Source organism: Chrysoperla carnea, chromosome 5, assembly GCF_905475395.1.
Source record: "Chrysoperla carnea chromosome 5, inChrCarn1.1, whole genome shotgun sequence".
Classification (NCBI taxonomy): Eukaryota; Metazoa; Arthropoda; class Insecta; order Neuroptera; family Chrysopidae; genus Chrysoperla; species Chrysoperla carnea.
The window spans coordinates 61,255,749-61,282,119 of NC_058341.1; the positions used below are offsets into that span (position 1 = coordinate 61,255,749).

General features: G+C 28.0%; 1 protein-coding gene across 1 annotated transcript in view; it reads right to left on the reverse strand.

Moving 5' to 3' along the window:
* LOC123299603 (cytospin-A) overlaps positions 1-26,371 on the reverse strand; it is a 176,260-nt gene that overhangs the window by 90,524 nt on the left and 59,365 nt on the right. Inside the window, exons 3-4 of the mRNA XM_044881864.1 lie at positions 24,500-24,615; positions 20,292-20,912 (exon numbers count right to left, since the gene is read on the reverse strand). Of these exons, the coding sequence (XP_044737799.1) occupies positions 20,292-20,912; positions 24,500-24,615 (737 nt within the window). The remainder of the gene's footprint in view (positions 1-20,291; positions 20,913-24,499; positions 24,616-26,371) is intronic.

Below are 26,371 nucleotides of genomic sequence, written 5' to 3' on the forward strand. Positions count from 1 at the left end.
TTAAATCCCAATATCGTTCAGCGATAAAAAATGTTGAAGAGGTCTTACGTCCAGCAGTTTCAAACATTCCACCAAGATTTGATTTTTTATGCAATAAGAAACAGGCACATGCATCTCATTAAATTTTTAACTTATACTTTAATTTAATACTTACCACGCAACTACTTGAATATATTCGAGAGAATTAAGACGGTCAGAATCCACTTTTATTTTTGAAACTATAATAAATACAATTTTATAATTTTTTGTGCAAATTTTAATTTTAGATTTTTGTATGTTTCAAAACGAATTCTAAACTTATATATTTTCATATGTATATGTATATTGTTACTTAATAAATAAATCAACATTTATATTTGTATGGGGTCGTCAAGAAACTCGCAATCATAAATGGGGTCGTGAATTACAAAAGTTTAAGAAGCCCTGCCATACAGTATGGCAACAAGTCTGACAAGCCACATACTATGACGTCACGTCCGTTTTAAATTTTGAATTTCCGTTTTAGAAATTTGAAGTTCTCTCACTGAATTTGTACTTTTATTAAATAATTATAAATAATTAAAAAAGATATTAATTACTAAAATAATGGTTTAGTTCAAATGTCCAACCAATAAAGTTATTTGAAAAAAAAAATAATTGGCTTCGTGGAGCTCTTCTTATATATTTACTTTTTAACAAGGTCACGCCATAAAAGTTTAAAAAATTTTAATACTTTGTTTATAAAAATTTTTTAAACTTTTATGACGTGATTTTGTCAAGTATACATATAATAAGGGCATCAAAGCAAAAAAATTGGTGCGGATTATTTAAACAATTTTTTTAGTTTACAATGAGTACGAAATGAAAATTTCGAAATTTTTGAAAGTATTTGTAATTTGTAAAAAACTGATTAAAACCACCAAATACCTCCCAAAAAAGGAGGTTAGGCCCCTTCCTGAGAGGTCGAAGTTTTAACAACCTAATAAACAACTGTGGAAAATTTCAAAGATGTAACACTTTTTTTTACCTCTTAAATTAGTTAACGTTCCAATTCCTAGAATTTTTAAAGTGAATTATTCGTGATTTATGTATAAATGGAATGAATTTATTAATAAAATTATAATTAACATAATTTTTTTTAAATATAAAATGCAGGTAAGATAATTTTTTCTTCCATGACAGAAATACACAATTTAGAAATCGATAGAAACCTGTATTTAGAGTTGCATTAAAGATTATGAATACTAATAAAAATATTTTCAATAACGTAAAATAAATATTAGATTTTTCGTTTAAATATCAGGAAGCATTTTATTAAATCGTCACCCTAAGCACACTGAAAGTTAATGGACCACTTTAAAATACTTGGAAACTCCTTTTGACTTTATTTGGCAACCATGTCGTTAGTATTTAAAGACGTTATAATCGCGTTTGTACATTTGGAAGTAAGTACTATGTATATCCAATAAAGGCAATTTATTTTTATTGCAATAAATTTGGAGGATCATTTAATACTCTTTTTTTAGTTTGTTTGTTGCTTTGTTGCTGATGGTGTCTTTAGAAAAACAGGTTTTTAAAACAAAGGTAATCGAAGTATATTTATTGTATGAGTTGGTTGGAAGTACAAGTTAACGTTCGAGTACAATTTGAATAGAAAAATTCAAACTATCAAATGAATACAAATTCCCTTTAAATTTTACACTTAACTTCATTTAAGTAGACAAATACGGCGAGTTAACCCAATGATAGTCTACAAATTTTTTGTCATCGAAATTAGCAAAGAACCCTTGCAGTTTTTCATTATTTTTTAATAGTTGAAAAGGCTTTGTGTTACCTTTTTAAACAAAGAAGCTATATAGTTGGAGAGTGCATAGGCAGGTAACGACTAACTTAAAAGAGAATCTAACTCAGATATATTAAATTGATACATTTTTTTCGCAATCGCATGTTGACATTTTCCTTAGGCACTAAAATAATCATTTTTAATATTCACTACCCAAAATTTTTTTATATGTAATAGACGATCATATCGCAAATAATAGAATCGCTAAATTTATTCATACTATGGAAGGTGGTTGCCTAAATTTTCCAACCGATTTCGGTTGGCAACCTATTTTTGGAACTATGTTCCTTACCGCACGTTTCTGATTTGTTTGCGGTAAGAGAGGCTACGCCAAAAAAAATCATAACAACTTTTTGTGTAACAAATATATATTATTTCTGTGGAAACAAAATAAAGTGTAACAAAAAAACCAAACCTATGTAATAATAATTAGGTAATTGATTCTGATCTCTGGTAACTTCTGATTATTATGTTATTAATAAGAAAATGTCTATTTTCAAAACTTGATAAACGAAAACTTGAAAAATAATATATAATTATAACGAAAGAAACATAGTTCTTACCGGATGTCCCACAACACCTCCATTACCGATAAAACAATTATTTTGGCATTCGCTTCCGGACTATTGTGGATGTATATGATTTATTCTTTCAAACTACCTTCAAACATTGTGAGATCTAAACAGAGCAAATTGGCGAAAAATAAAGTTTTCTTGGATCCTTTTTTGGATTTTTAAGATTTGTGAATGGACGATATGGCCTAAGGATATCGCTCTTTGCTTATATTAAAGATAATTACATTTGCTATAACATCTTTTTTTATGATTTCACCCATAAAATGAGTGTTTTCTCCGATATCAGAGTCAAAAATAGACCAAGTATTAAAATTTCACTTTTTTCGAAAAAATAGTCAATTTTTGGGGAGCTATCTCGGTAAGTATTGAACCTACAGGTTTTGATCTTAAATTGTAGAAATTTTCATCTATTTTAAAAACTTATGGAAAATATTTTCTAAAAAAACGCATAGTTTTGGACTTATTTGGAGAAAACTAAAAAAAGGCAAAAATTTTGAGTTCTTTGAATTTAGTACTGGTCTTTTGAAGCTGTAAACTTGGGTATACGCTACTGGTACTGGTTCTAACAATATATTAAAAATCAAAACTAGACTCTTTTTTAGTGTAAGATATGATTGGCCTACGTCTGTTGTTACTTAATGTTATGATCGATGTACATACTGTGTCCAAAAAATAAGGTGACTTTTGAATTTAAACTGCACGCGTTTATAGTGCATTATGAATTCCTTCCGCCCAGCCAAACAGTCAACAAGGAGTATTATTTGAACGTTATGCATCATTTGCGTAACGTACTGCACTCATAATTCGTGATCATTTCATCAAAAACTGAACCCATATCGTTCCGCAATCACCGTATTCACCTGATCTGGCGCCGTGCGACTTCTGGCTGTTCAGCAAGCTCAAAAAACCGCTCCGGGGATACCGTTTTGATACGATAGAGGAGATTCAAGCCGCAGCGAAGACGGAACTGAAGGCAATCCCGGAAAGTGACTACAACCAGTGTTTCGAAGATTGGAAAATCCGTTGGCATAATTGCATTGCATCGGGAGGTGATTATTTTGAAGGGGATGAAATTGATTTAGAAGAATAAATAAAGAATTTTCAAAATAAATACAATGTCACCTTATATTTTGGGCACAGTAGTATGTATTATAAGTACTAGAAGATCAATTATTTTGAATACATGTATACTGTATATATACACCTATATTTTTCTACACATTAAAGACAGCATGCTAAAAGCGAAATGAAATTGAATTGGATAAATTATAATTCGAAATATATGCGTAAGTCACGTTTTATTCAAACAATCTATTTCATCAAACCAAAAAACCAGCAAATATCATTAACGATAAATCAAAATGTGTATTATTAATCTAAAGCACTTTTATAGCACCTAGGATCGTGGATCAATACGATTTACTTGAATTACTTCGTCCTTATCTAACAGAAAAAAAGAAATTCTACCTACTAATCGACTTTTTTTATTTGAGGATTGTTATTATTTGAAAAATATATTAAATATATTATCAGTGATAAAAAATTTTGGGCTACGTAAGTCTTCGCTGGGGATTGATGCCCTATTAAGTTGGCTGAATGTTTCTTGAATCCTATAAACACGTTACAAAAAGTTTCATTATATAAAAAAATTTTAACAAAAAGAAAACCGACTTCAAAAGAAAAACTTTTCCAAAACAAATTAATACACACTAAAAAGTAAAAAAATAACGATAATATAATGCAGTTAAAATTATTGTTATTTTTGGAGTCGGTGTCAGCCAAGGAAAAAACTCTGACAGAACAGTTTGCTACATTAGCCTGGCTGTCACTGACTCCAAAAATAACTATAATTTTAACTACATTATATTATCATTATTTTTTTAGTGCATATTAATTTGTTTTGAAAAAGTTTTTCCGTTGAAGTCGGTTTTTCTTTTTGTTAAAATTTTATTTTTATTTTTTTATTTTTAATGAATCTGAAGTACACTAACTAGTTTGTCACTAAAAAAAGAATCATTGAATTCGGTTGGCGTGATATGGAGTTAATCGTCCTCTCGTCGTGCATAATTAATGCAAATTTAAGACTTTTATGGTTTTCTCATGAATACCGTTGTCAGAACTGGACCAAAATGAAATGTTACCACACGGAAAGCACCAGCATTTAAATAGATAAAGAAGCATCAAAATCGGTTCACCCAGTGGAAAGTTCTGAGATAACACACATAAAAAAATACAGTCGAATTGATAACCGCCTCCTTTTTTGTTTGAAGTCGGTTAAAAATCGCTGCTGCTTCCCAACTTTTCCACTATCGACACTTTTTTCTGGCTTATTCACTGTATTAAAATTGAAATATCAAATGAAACGAACAAGAATTTTGAAATAAATTACAATACTTCTTGTACATATGAAAGAAATTACTTTGCGTTTTCTATATGTTAATATTGTAAAAATTAATATTGAATTCTTGTAAATAAAATTTAAAAGAAATCTATCAAGGACAATTTAAAGACGCCTATCCTTTCTTGTTTACAATAGGCGCCTATTCACTGTCTGTAAAAATTACGCAATTTTATTCTGTGTGTTTTAACAAAAGGAAGATTTACAAAATATCTATTCTCGGAAATGAAATTATTTGATGGTATCTCCATAAATGTTTCTAACATCGTTTATATCTATATTGAAAGATTGTGTGCCAATAAGCAAAGCTCTAAAAACTGAGAAATTTTAGAGCTTTGTCACTGCGCTCGCATGCAGCTCCAATTCACTAAAAGTTATATAGTACAGTATGAATCGGCGCATGAGTACAAACAATTATTACACCTCATTTTTTTACATAATTCACTTCAAATTGTCCTAATCCCTATATATATTATAAATGTGAAAGTAATGATGTTTGTTTGTTTGTTACACTTTCACGCAAAAACTAGCGTATGAATTTGTATAAAACTGTACAACAATATAGTTTTATATACCCGAATAACACATGAGCTATAATTTATAAAGATAAATTTAAAAAAAATAACAAAAAAATTAAATTTATTCTGACATTTTACTGCTCCATCTATGATCATAATTTTGAACCATAATTAAAGATTTCTGTAAAAATTTAAAAAAAATAAATGTAAAGAATTCATTGCCATCTTTTCTGAAATACTCGAATTATCACTATTTTACACTTAAAAAAATTGAAAATTGTACATATAATTTAGCTGTGTAAAACAACCCCTTCAATTTTTATGGAAAGTGAGATCAAGAGAGGTGGAGGCTATAAAGCGGTAGTTTTTACTTTTAAGCTCAATGAAGCGTGCAGGTATCAAGCTAGTGATGATATAAATGCATATTGCCTGGCCAAAAAATTTTTTTACAATTTTCCTTAATAAAATTGCGAAAATTATTTTTTATGCTTCGGAAAGATTATAAGCTTATTTGGACAATTTAGAACAAAAAAGCATTATAACAATTTTCTCTAAAACTAATGGTTTCAGAGAAATTAATTATTCGAAAAAAATGCGATAATGGCACTCTTAATAGCATTCCATAGCATTTTCGACTTTTTGTCCGACATCAGACAAACGGCTTTGTTCGAATAATTTAAAAATGTACACTCTCAATTCCTGGTTCGATATTGTTGAGAAGACTTTCAGTTCAACAGAAATTATGCGAAGAAATTTTAATGAAGCTACGAATTATGTTTATGTTTTATCTAAATCCAGCCTTGGGTGAGTTAATTCTTCTTTTTTTTTAAAGAATATTTTAATAATAGTAATTTACTTTGGATAAATATTTTTGATTTCAAAATATTTTATTTTATAAATTGAATAAAAGGTTAGAAGACAATGCAGTAATTATTTTATTTCAACATACCATTTGATGATTGATTGTATAAATTATGTAACTTTAATTTGATTACGTAATTTATTCATTATCATAAATAATATCTAAGATTCAATAAATTTTCTATAAAAAACAAGTGAAAACAAATAATTGACTAAGTTAATTGTTGAAATACCATGTATAGAGAGTATGGTATAAAAAGAAAGAGACGATATAAGGTCGAACGAAAATTCATTCATCTGATAACCAGATGAAACATGTTTTTTAAGAAATTTTATTGATTTTTAAGCACGTCAACCATAATTTTTCTATCGAGAAGTGTTCTTGGCTATTTTAGATTTAATAAATTTTTTCCATAAACGGTTTTTTTTCATGCAAGCCTATTCCATTCTTTTCGTAATTAAATTATCTTTCTTCTGATACCAATTTCGATTGGTTAAAAGATCGATGTTGATCGATTATTGACTTACCTGTTCATATTAATATGAAAAGATCTATATCGATCTGTTAACTAATCGAAATTGATAACAGAAGATAATATAATTATGAAAATAATGATTTATGCTTGCCTGAAAAAAACCGTTTATGGAAAAAAATTAATTTAATCAAAAATAGCCATGAACACTCTTCGATATAAAACTGCGATAAGCGTGCTTAAAAATCAATAAATTTGCATAAAAAATATGTCTCATTTAGTACTGGGGACGGTATAAGGAACTTCAACCGTACTGGGGACGGTATAAGGAAGATGGATGAAGTTCGACCTTAACAAAATGTCTCATCTGGTTATCAGATGGGTGAAAATCGACCTTAAATCGTCTATTGTACTACAACACATGAGAGGTACAGTAAACACAGTTTAACGTAGAAACAAAATTTTAGTTTAAATGTCCAAAAAATTAACTAATACATTCCTATTTACCTGTATGTTTTATTATCAAACCAAAAAAAAAGAATTTCTAACAAATGTCTATCAGTTCGTGAGTGATCAGAATTAGAGAAAGGGTCTTAGCACGGTATAGAGAATTAATACGCTATGTTTTTGCGTAGGCACCTGCCCACGCTATGATTCGTTTAATCTCAAATTCTATGATATTCCCAACCAGATCCTATCTTCTTGCTTGTATTTTCTTTATTTTTAATTACAAAAAAAAAAAAACTACAAATTTAATATTATTTTTCAATTAAAATTTATGCTTAAGGAGGTACAAGTCAAATTTTCAACTTTGATGATGAATTTCGACAACTTGAAAAATTTAGACAAAAATTATAAATAAAACTATTCCATGTCTGGTCTTATTTTCAAATATCAAAAACTGAATAACTAATCCGAAATTTTTATTCGATATTTCGAAACCTAAGACAGATAAAACAAAATTTTATTCTTGCATTTCAACCAATTTCGTCAATGTATATCATATTTCATCATTATTCATCGGAATTGAAAAAATAATTTAAAAAAAATTCTATGCCAGAAATTACTTGATCGTACATCCTTAAACAAAAATTGTTAAAATGTAAATATTTAAAAATAGAGTGATACCCACCCACTCCGCTGGGTTTAAAAGTAGATAACGATTGCTCTCGCTATCCCCTTTCTATAACACTCGAAATAATGGTAGGGATTGTTTTACACAGGTAAAATATATGTATAGTTTTCTATTATTTTAAATGTATAATAGTCGTAATTATTCATTGAATATATCAGAAAATATGGCCGTGAAATATTTTATATTAATTATTTTTACAGAAATCTGTAATTTATGGTAATGTCAAATGACTACTTTTACAGAAATGTGTAATTTATGGTAATGCCAAATTAAATTAATTAAAATTTTTTTTTTAGTAATATATCTTTATAAATTATATCTCATGTGTATGAGCTATATTGCTGTACAGTTTCATTAAAAACCATTCGCTAGTTTTAGCGTGAAAGCGTAACAAACAAACAAACAAATAAACAATCAAACATGCTTACTTCGCATTTATAATATGTAGAGATAGAGATTATTAATGTTATCATCTCTACCATGGGACCCAGTAATTCATGACTTCATTTAAATCGAAGAAGATAGAGGAAATGTTAAGAAAGCTACATTCTATATAATTTCAGCTCAAAATATATGAATATATTTTAAAATTCTTTTTTTCTTTTTGAGGAATATTTATATTTAAGTTTTGAAAATGAGGCCTCTCATGATTCATTTTCTTGCATTACATATTTACACACTACTTAGTTTGCATATTATTTTTCATATGATTCATATAGCGATAAGAACATGACAAAATTCTTAATTTAACATATTGATAGACCCAATCTTTGACTTGACATGTGCCGAATGACTGCAAAATTAAGTTTTATTGATTAATTAATATTTTAAATTAAAATATTCAAATATTTATGACACTATAAATGACAATATTCATTATCATTAGTAGAAAAGGACATTGGCAACAATTTAAAAAAGATCTTTACAAAAATAATCCTAAAAATTCTTATAAGGATGAATTCTTGTTGACTTCGAGTTGAGACATAGTTATTGAAATAAATACCACGATACTCGAAATAAAATTGTATATTAAGAAATTCTTGTTTGAAGGTACAATTTTTCTAAGTAATTTGTATGACGAGGCAATTTGTATGACGTAAACGTAATAAAATGCTCTAAAAATATCATCAACAAGACAATTTGTAAGAAGTTTTTTTATGTTTTCTTTTTGGAAAGCGCCATAAGGTAATGTTTTTTTTGCATAAACAGAATCTGTGATAAATTTTCTTCATGATGAAAACTTTTTGGAAGCTCCAATCACCGATTAATTTTTGTACAATTAACATTATTGTGAGTTTTTCCATAAGGTACTGTGTTAAAAATCACAATTTTAAAAATGAAATAATTCAAAATTTTGCCTCGCAAAAGGCACCAAAACTATGTTTATTGTAATCAAGGGACTTACTATCATTTACGGCAAAGAAAAATGAACATTCACCGTACTTTGCTGAAACAGCCGGACTACTTTAAGAGCTAAAATCTAAAAGCATAAATATTTTAAAGTATAAATTTTTTAAGATTTGTTTTATTTTGGAGTAGAAAAATGTTAAAGCAGATTTTTTGTTAAGTGAATTATTTAGCAGTATGTTTTAATTAAAGTATAATTTAAAAAAAAATATTTTAACGTAGAACTATTTAAAAATCGTCTTATTTAAGTAGAAAAATTGTTAGTTATTTTGGCGTAGGAAATTAAAAAGTACAACGCTTTTCTGTCATTTTTGATACTAAGCCTACATACTGATATATTTGGGTTTTTGAGAAGTATTATAAAACACGTTAAATTTGGGAGAAAGCACAGAGTCCATAACGACAACGAAAATTACGAAAGTCAACTTTTCATCATTTTCTTTCAATTCTCTTTAATTTAGATTACTAGACAAGTTTACGCTGTATGTATCATATTAAAAATCATCAATTATAGTCGAATAGACCATCATGTAAATAAATATCGTATACATGATAAAAAGTAAACAAAAACAAAAAGTAATAATAATAAATAAGTGAATAAACAAAGTAAAAATAAAAATTCAATGAGTTGGAAAAATTGCACTCTAGAACTCGAATGGCCTAATTGGTTGGGCGCTTGCGTGTTCGAGCCCTGGTTCGAGTGTATTTTTAACCGGCTTCAAACCAAAGAAAGAGGCTCTCAATTTGACTGTATTTTTTTTATGTTTGTTACCTCACTACTTTCGACTGGGTGAACCGATTTTGATGATTCTTTATCTATTTGAAAGCTGGTGCTTCCCGTGTGGTCCCATTTATTTTGGTCCAGTTCTGACAACGGCATCCAAGAGAAAACCATAAAAGTCTTAAATTTGTATTAAGTATGCACGACAAGAGGACGAATAACTCAATATCAACCGATTTCGATGATTCTTTTTTTAGTGACAAATTAGTTATTATACTTCAGATTCACTAAAAATCACAAAATAAAAATAAACTTTTAACGGAAAGAAAACCGACTTCAAAAGAAAATCTTTTCAAAAAAAAAATTAATATGCACTAATGCACTAAAAAGTAAAAAAATAACAATAATATAATGTAGTTAAAATTATTGTTATTTTTGGAGTCGGTGTCAGCCAAGCAAATGTAGCATATTGTTCTATCAGAGTTGTTTCCTTGGCTGACAAGGACTCCAAAAATAACAATAATTTTAATTACATTATATTATCGTTATTTTTTACTTTTTAGTGCATATTACTTTGTTTTGGAAAAGTTTTTCTTTTGAAGTCGGTTTTCTTTTTGTTAAGTTTTTATTTTTTATTTTTATTTTTTTCTCTTTAATTACGAAAGTCAAGTTAAAATCTCGATAGACCTAAATTCTTTCTATATATTCTACAAATACGTAAATAAGGTCAATGAATTAAAATCCTGAAATATAATAAATTTTTTCATTTTTTGTTGTTGTTTTGGTTGTATGTTGAAATCCTAACTAACCAACAATTTTACATACAGTTGGTATTTATTAAAAGAGAAAATACTTTTTAATGTTTTCACATTAAAATTCTTAATAAAAAACAACATATGTGTGTGCATCAGATGTGTTGAGTATGTATATTCTTTTTTTTTAAATGTACATTTTATGTACGCGCTATAGACATTACAATAACAACATCAACAAACGTTCAGTTAAAAGTTATTTATCAAGAAGCTTTTTATTAGGATTCTATAACAACAAAACCTAATATTTTGATGCTTAAATAGTCAGTAAGTCTATAATTAAGTGAAAAGTCTATGATTTTTAGACAGAAAATAAAATATATAATTCCATTTTATAGTTCTTAGAAGACTATTTAAGGTTTTTGTTTTCCTACAGTATTGCAAAAAAGTTTTGGTTCGTTGCATGGTACATACATATAAACCAAGTGCAGCAAAATGCATTTGTAGTCAAATAATGTGTTATTTTTAGCTTTACAATACCACGCAACTACAAAAATATATAATATATTGTGTGCAAGTGCTGCTTATAACTTTTATAATATAGATATCGCTCTTCAATTATCAACACTCTAACTATAGTCGTCTCTGTTCATCAAATGATGGATCTTCGATGAACTCATAATTAAATTCAAGTTTTGTTGTTATATCATTGGTAATCTTATATTTTTATGGTATTATTATAAACTGCAAGATTGTTTAAATATTTTAGATAGTTTTTAATCACACTCTCAAGATTTTTTGATATAGAAATATCCAATTGAAAAGGATAATCCATATGATTCATCATTTTTTCATCCTTAAGATTTTTGAAATTGATGTTTTTTTCCCCGCTACTTTTGAGCAGTCCTGTTTAATTCCAATGAGCTCTATCGGTATTTAGAGCTGTTTACCAGGCAGTTCGAATTTATTAAAACAGGGATTGATTGCAGTATTTTGGCAGGCTTGCCCAGGGAAAACCCGTGCATTTCGACATTTTTAGAACTTACGCACCTGTGTAGACCACCCTTAATGTTGAGCTAGGATTTTGAAAATTTGTTTGTAGGTTAAGTTACAATTTAGGAAGTGTCTTTTAGATGTGGCAATTTCGATAGTTTCTGTTCTACATTTTAATGAAGAAATATCATGGATTTTAGCGGTTCTTAACATAATATGTGGCTTGGTGCAATGAAATTTACTATCATATTTCAGCCCCAATAAACAAAAAATCATGCTTCTTTTATTAACTTTTAAAAATTATTAAAAACAAAATATTAAATTTTTTTTTTATCTTTTGACGTGATCTTTTTAATTATATATATAAAAAGGGCTCCGCGAAGCCCAAAAATTTTACGACAGTTATTTAAACAATTTGTATATTAAGTAATAGTATATAGTATATTAAGTTTAGTCCCAAGTTTGTAACGCTCAAAAATATTGATGCTATGAAAAAAATTTTGGTATAGGTGTTCATAGAATCACCTAATTAGCCCATTTCCGGTTCTCTGCCCGTCTGTCTGTTAACACGATAACTCCAAAACGAAAAGAGATATCAAGATGAAATTTTTATAGCGTACTAAGGACGTAAAAAGTGAAGTCGAGTTCGTAAATGAGCAATATAGGTCAATATGGGTCTTGGGTTCGTAGAACCCATTTAGTAAACCGTTAGAGATAGAACAAAAGTTTAAATGTAAAAAATGTTCCTTACAAAAAAATAAACAACTGTTGTTTGAAACATTTTTTTGTAAACATCACTGTTTACCCAGGAGGGCGCTAATTAGATGCAAATTTTATAGTATGTATTAATATAGGAATATCAGTTATGTGTGTGTGGCTATTTAAAAATGGATATCTTTTTTTATTTACGTGACGTCAAAAAACAAACGATTGCGTCATCAACATGGTATTTCAACAATTAACTCAGTCAATTGTTTGTTTTCACTTGTTGAAAAATTAACTTTAAATAAATTTCCAACGAGAATAAATTATTTCAAGTATTCAGAATACCTGCACCATATGTTTTTTCAAATTTTTAAATAAATATTTAATAACTTAAAAAAATAATTTAGTGTGAGATACTCGTTTTTGACAATAAAACAACAATATAAAATTGACGCAAAATGACCTATTTTCATCGTTAAATTAAAATTAGAAATAATGGAGATAGACTTCCGAAAGTAGGAGTTTTTTATTGAAAATTTCGTCCTCTTTAAGAATCTGTTTTAAAATTTGTTAAATATTAAAAATTTCTTAAATGTGAATATTTTTATTGGCGAAAAACGAAATACCTTTTTTTATCTTTAACTGTTTATATCTTTTGCAATTTTTTATGTGTTGAAAAATGCTTCTAGCATATTTTTCTAGATATGATTGCGATTCCAACGAGGTATCACTAGCTTTCACGGACAATTAAATTCAACTTGTTAAGACGATTGTAAACCTACAGTATTGTAAAAAAGTTTTGGTTTATTGCACGGTACATACATATAAACCAAATCTATGCTTTGTAGTCAAGTAATGAAATATTTTTGGCTTTACACGCAACAACAAAAATATTATATAATATATTGTGTGAAAGTGCTGCTTATAAATTTGATAAAATAGATATCGCTCTTCAATCATCAACTCTAGTCGACTCTGTTCATCAAATGATGGATCTTGGATACTCATAGCTAAATTAAAATTTTGTTTTATATCATCGATAACCTTATATTTTTATGGTATTATTATTACTACAAGATTGTCTAAATATTTTAGATAATTTTTTATCACACTGTCTAGATTTTTTGATATAGAAATATCCAATTGAAACCTACATGCTTTTTTCAGCCAACTTTGGACGAGAAGGTAATAAAAAGCCCGGTGATATAGGAATTTTTTGTACTTTTTGGAAACTTTGTTAATCAAAAAAGGTATTTATAAATTTTTATTGAAATCCCAAATATCATTAAATCCTTGCATATCTCCTTAACCAGACTAATACAATCATTTTTATTTTCAGTGTTAATATTTACACCAAATGTGTTCAAAAACCGATACTACGAAACCATCAGTTAGGTATATTAGTCGTAATCGTAAAGCATAGAGGTTTTTATAGGTATTTAGACGTACTTAATCAATTTTATATTTTTTTAATTCTTTTTTTTTATTATTAAATGTTTACTGAACTTTTTTGTTAAGTGAAGACATTACAAAATGTATATATACATATACTTTTTAAACATCATATGTAGGTATATATGATATATATGTATATTTAAGAACAATGTCCGACCATGACATTGAGAAGACCAAGTCATCTATAATAGATAAACACATTATATTTTAGTATGTTTCCAGTGTATATCATTTTAATTTTGTAAAGTTATTAGATCTTGTATGTAAACTATGTAGCAGGGTCAAATGTTGTACCTTGAATACAATAATCCTTAAGTTTAAGTTTAGAGTTTCTTAAAAAATGTATAACGTAAAATTTTGAGGAGGTAAAGCCTTTGTTTACCTTGAGTCAAAACATTTTGGTCCTTAGTATAAATTGAACAAGTGCAAATAAACAATTGACTGAATTATTTGTTTAAAATATCTTGTAGCGACAGTGTTGAATATCAGTGCTTGCATTATTCTTTGTAAATTTGGTAAGTTTAAAAACTAATATCTATATTATAATACATAGTTCGAAATTTCGAACTTTGAAACAAAAAAGTTTTCCCGGCAAATTGATCTTTTTGTATATTTTTTAAATTAGTTTGGTATGAAATTAGAATGAAAAGACTCCCTATTAAAAGTTAGCTACACATTTGCAATCTTCTATCTCATATGAAGTATTTTTCCATAAGGAGGTTTTTTCTTATTTAAAATTTTCTCTTAGAGCGTTACCAACTTGGATCGCATACACTCTGTCTCCGTGAAATAAGCCATTGAAACTATTAAATGAACGTTCAGAAAAGAGCACACCTAATAGAAGCTTGTAAGTTTTTAATATTTGAATCACATATTATTTATATATTAATAAAATACTCGCTTTGCTCGCAAGGGGGTTCCCTCTTAACTTCTGTGGCGGCCTTGGGCCTTAGCTCCGCGAAACAGAACATAACATTACGTGAATTGTAAGAAAAGTAGCAAAAATATTTACCAAAAATAAATAGAACCAAAAAACGTAATTTGGGGGGCTCTGATTTTCCGGAAGAATGTAATGAAAAATTAAACAAAACCGCATCTTTCTCTAGCATGTATGGAACTGAAAAACGTATTTTTAGAGCTGTTTTCCGATTTTCGGGGAGGTTTCGAGGTGGGTAATGAAATTCTTCAAAATATTCTGTTAATTTGATTTTATTTCGAGACGATTGGAGAAAATCTCATCCTTCTAGCATATGAAGAACTAGAAAAAGGAATTTGGGGGGGTCCGATTTTCCGGGGGGTTTTAAGAAGTTTCACGCCGAATGCCAAAAATCTTTGTGGCACGCCTAGAAGTGCCTTAGAATTTGTATCGGCACGTGAGCTTCAGTCAGCATCAAATAGGATTATGTAGTTATTTAGATTTACTAAATATAGTTTTTATCGAGTGTTTAATTTTTAAATTTTCACAAAAAGACTAAGAATAATGATGCTACCCACGATAGACAATTTCTATTGTAATATTTTTTTAAATAGCTATAAAAACCTATATATGTTAATGGTGATCCAAGGTACAATAGTTTTTCATATGTTCTAAAAAACTGAAAAGTGGTCTACCTTGCCAATAAAAATAATACATATTTCAAATAATTTAGTGACAAAAAACAACAACATTGGTCTTATGTATGTCATTCATATATGTTTATTAAAAATTGTATTCATATAGACGAACACTGAATTGAAAATTATGTTTAAAAAAAATAAATTAAATAAAAGAAAAGTGGATCATAATATAAATTTATACATATTTTCACGTTAAAGAAAAATTTTTATGATCTGGGTGTGTTTCATATTTTGTTATTAGTACTTTTGTTTGTAAATAAATTCACTGTCAAAATAATTTCAATATTAAGGCTGTTGTCTTGCTAAAATTAATACAGGTTGTATAGAAGGTAATACTCTCGCGGACTCTTGTCCGTAATGCACTAAATTATAGGAGTCATTTTTATACCATGCATATATGAAATATACATAGTATATTAAGTTTAGTCCCAAGTTTGTAACGCTTAAAAATAATGATGCTAGGAAAAAAATTTTGTCATAGCTGTTCATAAAATCACCTAATTAGTCCATTTCCGGTTGTCCGTCCGTCCGTCCGTCCGTCTGTGTTCACGATAACTCAAAAACGAAAAAAGATATCGAGCTGAAATTTTTACAGCGTACTCAGGACGTAAAAAGTGAGGTCAAGTTCGTAAATGAGCATCATAGGTCAATTGGGTCTTGGGTACGTAGGACCCATCTTGTAAACCGTTAGAGATAGATCAAAAGTTTAAATGTAAAAAATGTTCCTTATAAAAAAATAAAAAACTTTTGTTTGAAACATTTTTTTGTAAACATCACTGTTTACCCACGAGAGCGTTAATTAGGTGCAAATTTTATAGTATGTATTAATATAGGAATTGTGTGTTGCCTATTTAAAAGTGAATATCTTTTGTTATTTACGTGACGTATTTCAACAATTAACTCAATTGTTTCTTTTCACTTGTTTTATTTAAATAGGTTCAATATCACGTACTGAATGTAAATACACAAAATCCTTACAAAAATAGCCGGGGGATATGCCTCCATTTTAAGGTAAACCCTTTTAGTCTAAATCTCCATATAACCGCGCACTTTAGACCAAAAACGTTATATATCATATAACATTAAACATTATAAATTATATAATAACTGAACTTTTAAATCTACAAATTTCCTAAAATTTTTACTTATTTTTTTATAAAATTGTTATTTATTAAGTTATATCGCGTTTAATGTTGTAAACACCAAGTTTAATGTTGAAGTAAACATAGTATATGAAAAATGTTAATGTTAGTGACATAATTAGCAATAAATAATTTGCCTAAAAGCAGCGACCACCCCTTGAATTTTTTTTTAAGATTAAAAAACATTGACTGAAAAGATAGGAAATTTAGTTATCTACAAGAGAGGTAATTACCATTTTTGGCTTAAAGTGCACGATTGCTCAAAATGGTGGCACTTCATCCTCCAAATTTGTAAGGATTTTGTGTATATATATTCAGAACGTGATAATAAACCTATTCTTAGAAAAAAATAACTCCTGTAAATTAGTGCAAGAGAAAACTCTCAATTATCCGTAGTTAAGTTATAAGCATTTTATTGTTTAAACAAATATAAGAAGAGATTTCGACCAAATAATCAATAAGCAAATCGTCATAGTCGTATAAGTCATAAACGGTTTGTGATACAAAAAAAGTATTGTACAAAAAAAGACAGGAAATTTAATTATCTACAATAAAGAGTATTACCATTTTTGGTCCAATCAACGTGAGAGTGAGGTTTTAATTGAATCTTAAAACTTCGATTTCGGTATAAGATGTGTGATTTATCGATTTTCAAGCATTTGTCAACTTAGAAAAGACATACTCCTGTACACTCTGGTACAAAAAGAACATAACCAGAACACTACACCCATTTTATTTTCTTTCACTATTACTATGTTTTTCTGTTACCAATAAAAAACGACCACCCATTATGTGATTATCTAACGGATACATCGATTACAAAAAATACGTTTACGTTTAAAATGTTTATGCAAAATAAATAATTGTAAAATAGTTTGTATAAATAATTCAATAGAAATTCAATTGAATATTGGAAATAGATATAAATATTTGACAAAGAATGTATTCTAGAATTTCTCTATTTTCGGAATTCACGGAAATAATATACATATTACTAAAATTTAAAATAGTGACTTATCTAGCGATATTCGATCGTAATTTATTTTAATTTATTAACTTCCGTTGCTTGCAATAAATTGAGTGCCGGATATTTACCGTTTACGTAAACATTTGTTGAGATTTGCAATTTAGATAAATTGTAACTGAGGCTATTCGATACAAAAACAAATAAGTGTTTTAGCACAGCTGTGTTTTAAGGTAGTATGAGCGCCAGGCAAGTTTAGACTTGTAGTTGAAATTATTTGTACCTTATTTTCAATTTTAATGATGAATTTTGTCATAACTTCATTCATAGAAGAAAAAGAGAGTAAAATTTTTCGATACCTACCTTAGTTTTCAAAATAGCAAAAGCTAAATTATTTAAAATATCGAAAAAAATTTTTTCTTACTTTTGCTCTTATATTGCCAAGTTATAACATAATACATCATCAAAAAAGAAAAAATATATTTTTTTAAATTTGTGTCCCCGCTACCGTACTTATTTATACTTAATTAGTCGGGCACAACGACTTTTTTTTCAATAATTAATTAAGGTTTTAACTTTAATTTAAAAAGTTTTTTTTTTTTTTAATTTTCACCGACTAGTTTTGGAGAAATCTATGAAAACATATCATCCATTTACCGTTTTCCCATAAGAAGATATGTCTACTTTGAAGTCATTTATTTATATAATCGCGCAACGCCCCCTAAAATTTTCTGGATTGATTTAGACGTAGTCCAATTACATATTTAAAAAAAAAAAAAAAAAAAAAAAAAAACAACCTTTTTATCCAACGTTGCCTTGGCGTTCGTACATCCTTAAGGCTAGCTTTTGATCCTTATTCTTGCATATGAATTTTTTTTTTTTCAGGTAGTGAAGTCGAAGCATAAATAATACTAGAGTCAACAATTAGTATTTAATGGAATGTATTTGATTGACATATCTTTTCCGTAGCCAGAGTATGATATTATAAACGCATTGCAGTAAGAATGACAATGGCAATTTCTCAATTCACTTATAACATTCTAGGATAAAGCGCGTCAAAAATCCATGAACTCTAAGTTTCTGCTGCATGGCAATTAAGCTCTTGAGTCGAGATAGAGGAGGGAACTGAAAATTAAATGAGTAAAAATTGAAAAACAGTTTCTGCTTGCCAAATAAGTTCTCTTACGACCGACCAAATGGTATGTAACGCTAGCAGACACAATCCCCCTTCCCTTCTCGATTACAATCTCTCAAACCATGTTACACTTTCTCAAGCGCTTGGGAGGAAAATGTCTGCCAGCAATATATATTGTTGTGCAATTATTAGAGCATATTTGGTGAGTGGCAGAAATTTTTGTCAATATTTACTTTTTTTCTACCCCCTTCCCCTCTATCTCGAAAATGGCCTCTTATTAGATGATTTTCCACACTGGATCAGGAGAGCTTATTTCCCACGGGTCAGAAAGTTAAGATTCATGGGTTTTTGGACGCACCATATCCTAAACCATAAATTTTGGAAAAATAGGGATATTTTGTACAAAAAAACTTGGTTAGAAAATTTGAAGTTATGAGCTAAGAATTTTTCATGATTATAAGGTTCTTTATTAAGATTTATCAGTTTTTTTATTAAGCGATAAATAACGAAAGCCAGCAGCAAAGATATGAGTGTGCCGTCACTGACTTTATTGCAAATACAATAACGTTATGTAATACCATTTAAGTCCTACTGTCATAGCTTGGACCATTCTGTACATCCGACACTCAACTAGCATAAAAAATTATCTATTTCCGAAAAAAATAAAGAACAAATTGTGTTTATAATTCCATTTTGAAAACCAATTTAGTGCAGTAAATCTAGATTTTGGAAAGAAGCTTTTCTGAAGATTAATAATTTTGACAAAAAAGGACAAAAAAGATACTACAATCTTACATTTTCCAAAATAATTTAAAAAAATTTATTTTCTAGATTTATATCTATTTTTCTGCCTCCATTGGAAATAGCTATCCAAAATATATTCTAAATTCTACAAAAAGTCTACGAAAAATAATAATACGAAGTGGTTGTCGGAATATGCAGTATTCCCAATAAAAGGATAACCTATTCATATATGTTTTTGAAGTAATTGGATACAAAATCAGAGTAAATAAAAAGTATGCCAGAAAATGGAATATAAGGAATATTCCAGCGGTAACATTTGTAAATTATAACGTTCGTTAATTCGTTATTATCGTAATACAGCGTTAACGAATACCACTGAATTCAATTTTCGATCCGACGAGCTCGAACATTTATTTTTATTAATTTTATTTTCAATGACATTTTGCGAGTCTTTGTTTTAATAGCCAGACCTTGCAAATCACTGCAGTAGCATTATTTTCCATTTATTTGGATTTAAAATTTATCTATGTTTGGGGATGAAACAACAAAAAATCTATATTTTTTTTAGGTATTATGGCTCTCATTTTCGAATTTGAGTTTAGCGACTTCGCGAAATACATTTTCTCCTATTCCAAATGAATTTAGTACTCTTTGTTTCCGATGGAGGGAAAATTGATAAAAATCGGAAAAATTTGCTATTTCATTGCCTTCATTTTCAAAAGAAAAAGATTTTTATGATGCATGTTATTTTTAAAATCAATTAAATTTTTATATGTAGATTTACTGCATTATTTATAAAACTTCCATAACATTATACAATTATGGAAGTAAAGGACAAAATAAAAGAATAAGTAATAATAAATAACTAACTCACCGTTTGACTGAAGCACTCCTTGAAATCGTGGGCGTATGGAATGCAATAGATTTTCGCACTTTTTGTTGGCGTTGTTGTACTTGTGAAGGTGATTTTGGCGTTGATGTAGTCGATGTAGAAGATGCTCGAGGCGGTGGAGGTGGTGGTAACGATTTAATTAAATTGTTATTATGATTAACAGGCGTTGTCGCTAACCTCCCATTACGTCGAACGACTACAGTTGATGATTGTTTTTTAACAATTTTATTATTTGCATTTTTATCTAATAAATTCTTTGGTACAATAAATGTTGATTTTGTTTTTGGTGTAATTGTTGTACTTATTGGTATGTTATTGTTAGGAACTGTTGACTTATTCTTATTTGATACTACGAATGGGGTACGATTTATTTTTGGATTTGTTCCTGTATTATTATTATTATTATTGTTAAGGTTATTATTATTATTATTATTATTGTTACTAGATGCTACGACTAGTGATTTTTGACTGGATTTTGTTACTTGATTTAAATTATTATTACGATTAAATAATGGCGTTAATTTTGTTTCTGTTGGAGTTGGAGTTTTTCTTTTACTTTGTATAGATGATTGTGAATTAACACTTTCACTACGCGATACTGACCTGGAAAAAAAAACATTACGTTTAGGAATTTATTATAACAAAATACAAATAATTCAGTAATTATGAATATAAAAATTTAATTAAATAAGTATTTAAAAAAACCAATTGAATTAACTGAAGCGACATGCGGTGGTTTGAGAATATACTAAATTTACAAGTTTGGAAAATTGTATCACAGTTGCCTGACTATGAAATATATTTAAGCTTTGTCTATGCTTGTATTACTGTCAGAATTGGGCCTGGCCTGACAAATGGTATACAATCGTCTTTTCAATAAACTCAGTTATGCCCTGTATATATGAAATATATCAAGGTATACTAAGTTTAGTTCCAAGTTTGTAACGCTTAAAAATATTGATGCTATGAACCAAATTTTGACATAGGCGTTCATAAAATCACCTAATTAGTCCATTTTCCAGTTGTCTGTTTGTCTGTCAGATCGCGGGCACGATAACTCAAAAACGAAAGAGATAACGACCTGAAATTTTTAAAGCGTGCTTAAGACGTAAAAAGTGAGATCGAGTTCATAAATGAGCAACATAGGTCAATTGGGTCTTGTAAATCGTTAGAGATAGAATAAAAGTTTAAATGTATAGCGTACTCAAAACGTAAAGTTTGTACTCGAGAAAACCGTCTTCCAATCAAATTTAAGTGAATTGAACAGTTCTTGCCTTTTATTTAAATGAATGGCAGACTGTAAAAAGTTTTTCCCTGTGTTTTACAAAGTTAATTTTTAACTATGCATTAATTCGATATAAATGTTATTTTATACATTTTTCTGTTGCTTGTGGTTGAATAAATATCTTCTATAATTGGCAGGCTGTAAAAAATTGATTATGTTTTTCTGTTATAGGCTGACAGTCTACTTTTTTGTTATTAAATTGTTTATAACTATTGTTTTTTTTTACTACTACCTCTTCATTTGTGTCCGAAAAGTTCCGAAAATTATGAAGTCCAAATGACATCATAATTTCCGAGAATTAGATCACGTTCGTCCCAAAATGATGCTCCCAAAAGGAGTGTTATTTTATATGGTTTTTCAAAATAAGGGTTATTTGAAGGGACCAAAATGAATATTTTCATTTATTTTGATTAGTATAAAATGTTACAAATTCACTATTGGGACCAAATTGTATTTATGACTGCTTTTAAACTGTTTCTATTAAAAAAATAGCCGTTTCAAAGATAATTTACAAAACTATGGTTCAGAATTATTATACATAAATTATTATATATAAAAAAAATGTTACTACTTAAATTTAAATCTTATATGCTAAACAAATCTTCTTTTGAATATAAATTATTAAAGATTTTTTCAAACAGATGAAGTTAAATGCTCTACACATAACACAAATGTAGTAGATATTGCATAAAACTGTTTAATAAATGCCTTTATTAATGAGAGTTTAAATAAATAAATGCCAGTTATTTTATTATTGTTAGTAAGTGTTGCCATAACTCAGACTCGAATATTCTTAGAGAAAATGAAAAAAACAACATAATTAATATTAATATATCGTAAAATGGAAACACAATATCTATTAAAAAGCAAAAACATCTGTATTCTGTATAGTATAATTTTTCAAACTAATTTGAAACAAAAAATTGATTGAATTATTGAAACAATCTGTAGAAACAGTGTTGAATATCAGTGTTTGCATTATTTTTTATAAATACTGATTGAATCTATAAGCTTAAAAAGCATAAACATTTATATAGAAAAAAATGGCGGTCTCTCTGCTATCATTTCGAAAAATCGAAAATTTTTTGTATTTTGTGAAATTTTTTTTTTTAATTGACCTTAGTGACCCTCCCAATATTATCCCACGGGTTTGTTTTGAAATTAAAATCAACCGACTTATTATTTGAAGCGACTTATACAAATTTTCAACCTCTTACCATCTATACTTTTGGAGAAATGGGAAAGTAAATTTTACTTTAGTTTGCTGCCTTACAAGGAAACTATGATGTTTACGAAAAAATGTTTCAACCAAAAATTGTTTATTTCTTCATAAAAAACACTTTTTAGTAAATAACTAATAATTTCGAAATAACTTTTTACCTTCTGAATACACTATAAAAATTTCAGTTCTATATCTCTATTCCTTTTTTTAACACCAATACCAAAATTTTGTACATGAATTTGAACATTTTTTATTTTTAAACTTTTGTTCTATCTTTAGTTTATAAGATTGGTTATACGGATCCATTATTATCATGACCCCATTTACCTAAGTTTCTCGTCAAGAACTAAAAGTAACTTTTTTACGCGGTGAACTATAAAAATTTCACCTCGAAATCTCTTACAGTTCGTGATGAGAGGCAGACAAACGAACGGAAAAATGGAAATTAGCAGGATAGACGAATATGCAAAAAATTTGTTTATAGCATTAATATTTCTATCCATACTATGTATGCACTTCTATACATAATTTTCTTGTGAGAAATGATATTTTGAAATCAACGGCAATAAAAAGTTTTTTACCTTTTATACGGTTAGCGTCATTTTTATATATTGCTCCCGAGGGAATTATTGCTAGAAGCGTTTATTTTAAAACTATTTTTTACTTCTTAATTTTATAATTTTCATTTTTTCTTAAAAAGTGAAATGTATTTGGATATCATCACTTTCACGACCAACATCATTAAAAATATGTAGTTTCCTCCTTAAAGAGTATAAGTTTTTACCCCCTTCTTCTCTACTTTAATTTAGAAGTGGAATTTTTTTAATCTTCAAATTTAAATGAGATCAGTACTGACTAATCAATAAAAAGAACATAAATAAAATCGGTCAACAATTAGCAAAAAAGCGAATAAAATACACTTAAGAAAATTGATAGCTTCCTCCATGAGTCGATTAAAACTATAGGTAGCCTCGAATTGGGAATTATTGTATAAATCTTTGAAAATGGATTAAAAAATTAAAATGGCTTTTTTCGTTAGGTAAATATTTCAGAAAGTACCCCTCTAAACTCGCTTATTATTAATAACAAACTGTTTTCACAATAATTTTCAATATTATCTTCATCTTTAAATATGCAACTTTTATTACTAATATTCTCTACTTCTCAATAAATTTTTCACATTTTCCATTAAAAATTTCCAAATTATTAAACGTTAATAAATATATTTAACAAATCTTATTGTCTCTCACTAAGAAAATTTCGAGATATTCCAGCATGAAAGCACTTGTCGACAGATTTGGGCTTTACGATATCAAAAAATTATCTCGACAGAATTTTTTTTAAAGTAAGAGAGTTGAAAGACGTGAATCATTCAAAATTGGGAATTTGTTGGACAAAATTGAATGAGATAAAATTGTGCATTAATTATTATCTCATGTTTCTAACGGTCAAAATTTCTGAAGCTTTGGGATTCAATAGTAAGCCCTATTTTTACTTGAAAATTCATTAAATTCTGTCGAAAACTGAATTTTACCGTAGTTCTCGCATAGGAACTGCAAATACCATGCTCAGTTCTTTAACACATTTTAATTTATATTTCAACAATATAAATTCTTTTATATTTGATAGGCAACTTTTATTACTAATATGTAAGTATTATGATTAAATAGTATAGAAACTCACCGAAGTTGCAGAACATTGGTACTAGATTTTGTTGCCTGTGACAATGGTCTTCGTGGTCTGATGGTTGTTGGACTGTCAGACGTCACAGAATCCAATCTCGTTAATTTATCTTGTTTCTGTAAATAAACACAAAAAATATTAATTTATATTATTAGTTTTCTATTTTTTTTATATTGATTATAAATTTAAAAGTAAATTAAAATTTTCTCTTAAAATGTATAAATATCTATGTTTGCTAATATTTATTCGGTTTCTTTTTCCTCTTTTAAAATTGATGTAAGTAATTTATTTTAAGAAAATAATTATAAGTGTAAATGGTTTTTATCAAAATTTATAATTATTCTATTGTTTAGTGCAGACATGAAAAATAGGATTTTGCAAAAAAAAGCGACTTCAAATAGTAAAAAAAATTAAAATGCACTAAAAAGTAAAAAAATAAGGATAATATAATGTAGTTATAATTAGTGTTATTTTTGACGTCGGTGTCAGCCAAGTTAATGTCCAACAACTATTCTGTCACAGTTGTTTCCTTGGCTGACACCGACTCCAAACATAACAATAATTATAACTACATTATATTATCGCTATTTTTTTATTAGGCCTTTTTATTTCTTTACTTTTTGAAGTAGTTTTTTTTTCTTAAAAGTTTTTATATTTTTTTATATTTAGTGAATCTGAAGTACACTAACTAATTTGTCACTAAAAAAAGATTCATCGAAATTGATTGGCGTGATATTAAGTTATTCGTACATTTGTCGCGCACATACTTAATGCAAATTTAAGACTTATATGATTTTCTCATAGATGCCATTGTCAGAACTGGACCAAATTGAAATGGGACCACACGGAAAGCTTTCAAATAGAAATCATCAAATCGGTTCAAGTTAAAAGTTCTGAGGTTACAAACATTAAAAAAAAAATACAGTCGAATTAAGAACCTCTTCCTTTTTTGTTTGAAGTCGGTTAATAAATGTCAAAATTAGAGTATTTCTGGGCTTACTCAGTATGAGCTAGCGTGCGAGTTGTAGCTGCAAAACAGTTGCCATTGTTCAAGTGTGTTCATACAACTAAAAACTTAAGTTGTAAATTTAGTAAGACTTGTATTTGCGCGTCACGCCATTACGTCATATAGTCAGAGGTTTTCAAATTTTTTTCCGAGCGTCCTATCAGTTGATTTATTCTTGAAACGTAATGCAGACATTTTGATGGGTTCTCAAAAATTATTAAAAGAAATAGTTTTATTTTTATTATCTCTTATTTTCATAATGATTTTTTTTGCAAAATTATACTAGTGGTTCCAGGTTTTTCATTTTTGCGAATTTAATAAAGAACAAACTTTCGCTTAACTAAAGGTCAATTTAATTGAATTCTTCTGCACTGCGCAGGCCTATGTAAATCTTCTTAAGTTAGTTTACAATGAAAACGAAAATTTGAGAAAATTTAGTTAATAAACAAATGTTTAACTTCTTGAACAATTAGCTTTAAGATAAGTTTTCAACGGTAATTAATTCTTTAAAGTGTTTAAGAATACAACATAATTTTTTCAAATTTTTAAATTAATATTTAATACCTACAAAAATTGTTTAGTGTGAGATACTCGTTTTTATCGCTACTATACCACTATAAAAATGCCACACGAAGATCTGTTTTCAGCGTTAAATAAAAATAATGGAGATAGACTTTCGAAAGTTGGATTTTTTTATTAAAAACTTCCTGAACTTTAAAAAATTTTTTTTGTTTTAATTTCTTAAATATTAATATTTTATGAAATATTGGCGAAAAACAAAATAATTGCCTTCTCAAATTGTTTATAAATTTTGCAATTTTTTATGTGACTAAAACGCTTGTAGCACATTTTTCAAGACATTATTC